Raw genomic sequence first — 8,016 nt, 5'->3', positions numbered from 1 at the left:
CATTATCTTAAACTAGACTTTTAAAGCTGTACTCAGCTGTACTCAGATATGAAGGAAATGTCTTAGACTGGCCACAAAAAAATGTTAAAGAAAAAAAAACTTGTCTTGTGATACTCTACAAAAGCATTGATATGTATTTCTATTAAAGCTCTTTGAATTTTGGGCAAGGTGAAAGCTGAAACAGTGCTGGAACATGACCATATGCAGTCTCTTTCCTCCCCATTTGCTCTATTGACCCTCAATCAAAGGCAATATAAAAAGCAACGGACTGTGGCTCAGCAGGGATGTTCAGAGAAGAGTTACTTCAGAGGTGCTTTTAAATTTCCCCTCGAGGTATTATTCAGGGTTAAAGTCACCCTCTGTCCTCTCACAGGCTGGGCAAATTTACTCCACTCACTCTTCACCTTAATTTTACTGCTGCACCCCAAGGCGCTATACGGAATAGTGGCTGTCTCTACCCCTGGTGCATGTGCTTTCTACTATGTTTCCTCTCTGAGCAGACGGATTCTATCAAAAGCCTTTCCCTTCCTCAGGATGAGGCAGATTTGGCAGGAGTTCTGTAATGCAGGGCCAGAACCTGCACTTTCTAAAACCTTCCTTTTTCCCGGAGTTCAACATCATAAACTTGACTATTGTCTTTATCACCATCAGCGTCATCACAGGATGTTGTTAGAAGGAAAGCCAGCTCTAGGCCAAACCTCCTGGCCAGCCTGCCTATCAGGCATGGAGTGTAAAGAGCTGAAAAACAAAGAGAATGTGCGAGTGTGGGGTTTTTTTGTACCTTTGGATTTGTTGCCACTTTAACAAATGTGGGAACCACATTTTCAGCTAGCGCCAGTTTATAGCTGCAGTTAGACCATAAAAGTTCCACTTGTTTCAGCATTCAAACAGTGATAAGAGCAACTGTTTAGAAAGTTCAGCCTTTACTCAGGTCTCTCTTGCCTTCATGTTGAAAGAGTAAGAAATGATATGGCAACCAGATGACGAGTAAAGTGAACGTTCCTAGTTTAAATGCATGTGCGTACCTCTGAAAGAGAACAGCCAATTTCACTTTCATAACCGATAATTATCATAAGTTCAACAATGTTTCATTTTGAATACTTGAATCGTGAATACATATCTGGTATGGCAGCAGCAAGAATAAGTTATTCATTACTTCCCTTAGCTGGTGTTATCAAGGAGAGGAACAATTTGTGAATGTTAAAGCAAAGCAATCAAGGGAAATTATTGTTACAAGGACTGAAACTACCCTCAATTTATTCGCTGAAAAAATGGTTCATATTGTATGTACAGAGAACAGCAGAAACATTTCTTAATGACACACTGTTGTATAAAGGAAAATTGCACAGTGCTTACATATTAATAATTTTTTTTCAGTTTTTTTCACTACCATAGTACCATGTTGTGGATAATAAAACACAATAAAGGAAGGCTGTAAAAACACAATGAAAATATAGCAATATCTTTCTCATTTATCCCAGGACTTTAAAAAAAATCTCCCGAAATAATAGCTTTATGGGAAAAAAAAATATCCATATGTCACAGAGATGGAGAACAAACATTAATTACACAACACAAATAATAAATGTGCATTATGGGATATCATCTAATTTGCATAGGAGAGAGGGAATAAAATCATTAGATATCGCGGGCGCCTCTACAGTTCATGAGACATGAAACACGGACACGTTAAAACAGCTGCTGTGTCAAAGTTCCTTTACATAAACACATTCACGCCCATGCAAACACACACACACCACCACCAACAACAGCAACCACCACTTTCATCTACACAACCAGATCCAACAATTCTGCCCAGGCAAAAAAAAAGAAAGATGCAAACTGACAGACAGAAGGAGGAGATAAATGTGGAGAATAAGAAGAAGAGACAGCAAAAGTGAGCGCTGCCTCGTCAGTAACCTCTCGTTTGTAGTGCGGACTCAGAGGAATAGTTGTGATTACTCCATTGACTGAATCATCTGCAAGGTCAGGCCTCCCATCTTCTCTCCCTCCTACTCCTCTGCTCTTCTCCCACTCGGCAGCAGAGTGGTTCATATGGCTGCCAAGACATATTCAGAGACATATTGGAGCATCTATTTACTGGCAGCATTCACAGACACTTAACCACATGGCCACCTACGTACAAGCACGCTGCAAAAATTGGTAGGGAAACAAGCTTACTCATGCTCTCCTTTCAATATCCTTGCATGTGTGAGGATACTTTTTTTTTGCTGCTTGTGAGGACCGTAATCTATAATCTCACCAGCGACTGTGAAACTGTAGCCTGGAGTTTTATCTTAATCCTAATTCTAGTCTTATGCTGTTATATTTTCAGCGTACTTAAGTGAGCCAGGGTGCTTGTGGAGAGATCTGCTGTATGTGCTGCCAGCGCACTGCAGTGTCCTCCGAGAGAACTCTGTACGGACCAGAAAGCAGCGTTATAGGAAGAACAAGGCCTCGGTGGTGGCCGCAGCTGTCCGTGTGTGTGTTCCCAAAGAAGTATAATCCCAGACTCGGCGCTTAACCCGGGGCTCAGGAAATAACAGAGGTTTAGCGAAGCAAATTCATTTGAATGATCACAAAGGGGACAAAAGAGAAAAGTGCAATTCATCCTGTGAGAACTCCAGTCAGTGTATTATATCGAATGCAATTTTTTTTTAAGCACCTAAGCAACAAAGCTTCGGTCTGCTTTCTGTGGTAGGCTGATTTGTCTATGGCCGGAACATGGAATTAGAGAGACCTGATTTGTCAAGCTAGCTTTTAACAGACTTCTTGGTCATGCAGATGTCTCGCTGGGTTTCTTATTACATGTGCCTGACCTCAGAGTTGAGAATCAGGGAGTTCGCTTGTTAGATACATCCTCGGTGTTCAAAATAAATCCATCCAAGCGTGACTGAAGTTGACACAAAGAAACCACCAGAGGTCTACATGTGTCATATGACAATGCTGGAGATCTGCTTGTTGAGCACATTCACCATGAAACAGCATATTGTAACACCACAACAGTTACAAAACCAAATGTAATGTAGCAAAGGAGAAGTCTGATCACCAGCCTGATCACATTTACACCTCAGTTTCAAGTTGAAAGCATAACCTGTTTTTTTAGTGCATATAAACATATATCCAAGTCATTTTTCCTAACCTGATCTAAATCTAAACTGTAACTCAAATGTAATCTGCACTTTTCTCCTTAAGAAAAGAAAATCGGCCTCACATAGCAAATCAGGTCCTCTATTCCAGAAGAGTGAATTCTTGTTTGGAAATAATGGAAATAATCATGAAGGTAAACAAAATCAGCTCCATTGTATCTGCCCCATGGATAAGCAGCACTACACCAAGGCCACCCACAGCAGAGCTGATGCAGTTTCCCATGTAACTGCCCTGATGAAATATTCAGCGAAGAACAGCTCAGACACCTAAAGGCCAGCAGGCTTCGGTTACGGCCAAATCAGTCCAGGCGAGGCCAGGGGCCAAGCGGCACGCTGGCAAGGTTGCCATTTTTTATCTCCTCACCGTACGTGAGAACAAACACAAACGAAGGTGTGCATTTATTTTTAATGACGTACATTAATTAATAACCCAGACCTGACCCCATTTGTACTGCTGGATTCCCTGAGTGGGTGGAGCGGAGCAGAAATAAAGAAGATCTAAAGCCGTTTTCCTCCACTGAGAGTGCTGTATATTGATGGCGACAATGTGAGAGAGAGGGGGAGGGGGGACTGATAAAGCAGCCAGCAGAAGGGAAGAGAGAATTTAGGATTATCATACTGAATACAAGAGGGGGTTGGAAAGAGGATACAGACTTTGAGTAAGTCCTGTATCTGAAACCAAAAGGGACATTTCCCTGAAGTGAGGGGGATGGGTGCTCATGCCCAAAACCCAAGCTCTGACTCCACAGTTCACACAAGCTTTTTAACCTCCACACTCTCCCACTACATGTCAGCTCCTGCCAGCACTCTGTCACCCTCTCTCTCTCAAACACACACACACACACACCTACACACACACACAGTTAAAGTCGCCATGAACATCAAAAATAAGCCTCATTCACACAAGCGTGGTATCGACTGAGGTCCCTGCTAGCAGATGCGTGGTAGAAAAAGCATGTCTGGACTGAGACTTGCCCATTAGGTTACGACTGTTTAGGTGCAGCGCTGCTGAGATCCCCTCAACCAGTCCTCTGTTGTGATGGCAGTTTTTTCCGGGTGTGTTAGATGGGTCAAAACAGCAGATCACGAGTCAAAAACACCAAACAATCAAATGACTTTAAAGGCACTTAAAGGATAAACATACAAGGTATGAATGATCACAATGCTGGACTATAAAACAGCTTAAAAAGGATCACGGTTCTTAATTAAAAAAATCTTTCTTTAAATATAAACATTTTTAACAGCAGTCCTATAAAAATCTTTATATCTCATATTTTTATTTTAAAAAAAATCCCACAAATCTTGTTTTTGTTTTTTTTTTCCCTGTAAATGCTTGTTAGGATCAGTCCTCATCTCCTTAAAGACATCCATATTCTTCCTTTTCACCCTCTCAGGAATAAAACAGCCTTCCCTTCACTGAACTCTGATGCCTGCTGAGCTTGGCGATTTGGGACGGTGATGGGGGCACATCCTGTCTGTAGGGCCCCTTGGGTTTTGAGAGGGCCCGAGCTATGGCAGAGCCAGTGGCTTGAGTGCTGTCTCTGTTCTGGTCAAAGGTGACGCCGCTGGGGGTTTCCTGTGCAGGAGGCGGCCTGGTTTTGCTGGCCTCCTGCTCTCGACGCCTTTCCTCCTGCCTCAGCAACTCCTGGGTCTCGAGGAAGACGCGGGCGTTAATACTGGGTGTTCCCAGGTAGCCGTTACGTGACCCCTGGCCCCCGGAGTAGCGAGGATTTTCCTTGGATGGCTGAAATCCCTCTGCTGGCACGTACATCTTGTCCCACGAGTCCTGGGACGCCGCACTGTTGTTCTTGCGAGGTTGCCTAAACACACAGAAACAGGTAGGAGGGTCAATTGCACTGTTTTCTCAGTCACCTTAAGCAGCAATTAAATCTAAAGCGAACAGAGGTGGATTTTATTTGATTCTGCTTTAAAAAAAAAGCCCCCTGGGTCAGCAGTATTCAAGGGGAATTCAAAAGGAACTGCACTTCAGCAGAGAACGGGATCATTTTCACATTTGTGTGAGAGTTAAAAGCAGGACGTGGCATTCACTTAAAATACTGAAAGCAACATCAATGGTGCAGAGGGGTCTGTTTTAGGCTCCTGCGTGATTAGACTGAATCCAGTAACATAAAAGAAAAAAGAAACGAGACATGAAAGAGGCAGGAAATAAATATCGGAAGCATGAAACGCGTGCAGGACTATTAGTTCCACATTGTAAACAAACATAAATGTTAAAACCTCGCTGAGAAAATGCCGGCTTTCATCCATTTAACTTGGTATTGGGGATGCAGATGGGTGCACTTACAGACCAGACAGAATAATGGTAGGCCTCAGAGAGTTATCTGGCTTCTACTCATCTTCGACTTGCCTGTCAGCCCATGCACTGACAGGCCGGCCAAAGATTTATGGACGTATCTTTTGTTAGAAACACAAAATTTAAACAAAAGAGCTATCATCCATGCATGCGTCCCACCACACGTGCTCCACTTTCACCTGGACAGCTGTCATTGAAATCTGCAGGGTCTTTGGCTAAAGTGTTAAATCTTCTCCTCCATTATTAGAATCCATTAGAGCAGACATGGGATGGAATATCTGTGACAGTGTCTTTTGCATCAGGGGTGCTAAGAGAGATCCCATTCACACCTCACTGACCCGTTGTGTGCTTAAAAGGCTTTTGAGTACAAGGCACAAGACTGCAGAGGGAGGCAGGGGCCTGGTATGCTTTTAGGCCAGAACACCTGCATTCCAGGGAGGCTGTGAGGAACAGGCAGAAGACACAACTGTTTTTGTTTTGTTTTTTAAGAAGTCTTACAACTGAGGGAAGTGGGACTCATTCCTCAATTTGTACAAACTGCAAAAAAACAAAAACAAAAAAACAACCCAAGAACCATGATTTTTAATTTCACATTCAACTAGATGAAACTGATGAATTTTACTCCATTCAAAAATATACCCTTTTAAAGTTTTTGATGGAAGTGGTGACACATGTCAGTCCAGTATTTGGTAAGAAAGCACTTTTGAATATAAGCATGGTAAATATATATAGGCAGATATATTGGCAGTGGAATATGTACGATGGCCCTGAATGTTCAAACACAATGCAACTGAGGCTACGTCCACACTAGCCCAGATAGATTTGAAAACGGCATCCACACTAGCGTTTTCAGTCGTTTTCACAGAGTTGCACGTCCACATTGAAACAGCCCAAAACGCTTACGTTCCAGTCCTGCGCATGCGCAAAAGCGAGTGAGACTTAAAGAATTTGAAGAAAAGCTATCTGGAGCATGTACAAACTGATATTAATCATTTTTAGGGCTGTCAAAATTGAGAGCAATCAAAACAACTGCTGTATAATGCCCTCCGCTATCATGTGTTTAATTGGTCACATGACTGAAATGTGTCATCGTTTAGAAAGTCTGCGTTTTCGAGTGTCCACACTGCGACGGGGCAGCTCTGTTTTGAAATGTATGCGTTTTCGAGAGCGTTTTCAAACGCTGCGCTTTTCCTTGAGGAAAACGCCGTCTCAGTGTGGGTGGGAGGCCAAAACGGAGAGAAAACGATGCAAACGAAAACACATTAGTGTGGACGTAGCCTTAGAAAAACACCAGCAATTAGAAAAATGCCAGGAAAGAAAAGTTTACCTCCAACAAGGTCACCAAGAGTCAAAATTGTCAGAGAGGTTTAGTCGATGTACCTATGGTATCAATTTGATCCTAGGTGACTTCCTTCTTGGGTTAATGCATTCACCAGCTTGGGTGCCCTGCATGCCTGACTCAAGGAGTGACAGCAATAAAAAAACTACAAAGGAAGTAAAATAAAATACAAAGGAAATAGGAAAACTTCAGCAAAAACTCCCCCAAAAAACAAACCAAAACACACACACACACAGAAAACACAACTAAAGTGTTTTTGGTGAGATATTAACGTGACAGAACAGCTACAGAACTGACAAGCTAACAGTACACGGCTAACAGTAAACGTATTACATGAATCATGTGATATTTTTCTCTCTCATAGCACTGATGAATCCTTTTAAGCATGTCTCGGTGCAATCCTTCACATGTTTTTGTCACTTGTGCAGCTGTTCCGTCACATTAATGTCTCAGCAGAAACACTTCTGTTGTGTTTTTTTTCTACTTCTGTTCTATTTTATTCAACTTCCTTTGTGGGTTTTTTGACCTTCTGTTGTTTTTTTTTTCCTATTTCTTCTTTCTTTTATTGAAATACCATTCTGTTTCATTCAACTTCCATGATGTTATTAATAATAACATCATGGAAGTTGAATAAAACAGAATGGAAATAGAAACATAATAACTTATTATGTTTCTATTTCCATTCTGTTTTATTCAACTTCTACTGTGTGCTTTTGCAGCGTTTTTCCAATTTTCGGATCTTTTCTTGCAGTGCATTTGAGCTCTCAGAGCCACCGTAGAAATACGTAATAAACATTTTAAAAATAAGTGTTGAAGTGGGGATTTCAATAAGGGAATTCCACTGCAAGTATAAACACTATACAGTCTGTTTCTATACCAGGGCTGCCATCATGGGCACACAGATTTAAAGCAAACGCTACAAAATACACTGCCTCTTTCTTGATAACTTTCCATTGCTAGAAATATTTTCTTTCTATCATCATCACAGTGAAACTGTTATGAGAATCCCAAAATTTCAGCATTTCTAATGAAAGCCCTTGCGGTTCACAATGACTAAAGGGAGGGGAAGGGCTAAAGCACATGGCCCTGTAAACGTGGGGTATGTGGGCTCTTGTGAGCTTGTGAGTTTTTTTGTGCATGCATTTCTGTTACAAACGTGTGCAACACAAACACATCCTCTTGTTCCGCCATTTGGTTGCTTGTGTGCACAAGTA

The 8,016-nt window shown here is 41.9% G+C and overlaps 1 protein-coding gene across 1 annotated transcript in view; it reads right to left on the bottom strand.

The window, feature by feature from the left end:
- Nucleotides 1–1,264: 1,264 nt before the first annotated feature.
- Nucleotides 1,265–8,016, bottom strand: part of LOC134634773 (partitioning defective 3 homolog) — a 351,935-nt gene continuing 345,183 nt past the window's right edge. Inside the window, exon 24 of the mRNA XM_063484142.1 lies at nucleotides 1,265–4,969. Within this exon, the coding sequence (XP_063340212.1) occupies nucleotides 4,540–4,969 (430 nt within the window). The 3' untranslated portion in view covers nucleotides 1,265–4,539. The remainder of the gene's footprint in view (nucleotides 4,970–8,016) is intronic.

Source organism: Pelmatolapia mariae, linkage group LG9 (genome assembly GCF_036321145.2).
Source record: "Pelmatolapia mariae isolate MD_Pm_ZW linkage group LG9, Pm_UMD_F_2, whole genome shotgun sequence".
Lineage (NCBI taxonomy): Eukaryota > Metazoa > Chordata > Actinopteri > Cichliformes > Cichlidae > Pelmatolapia > Pelmatolapia mariae.
This window is presented reverse-complemented; position numbering and strand designations above follow the sequence as displayed.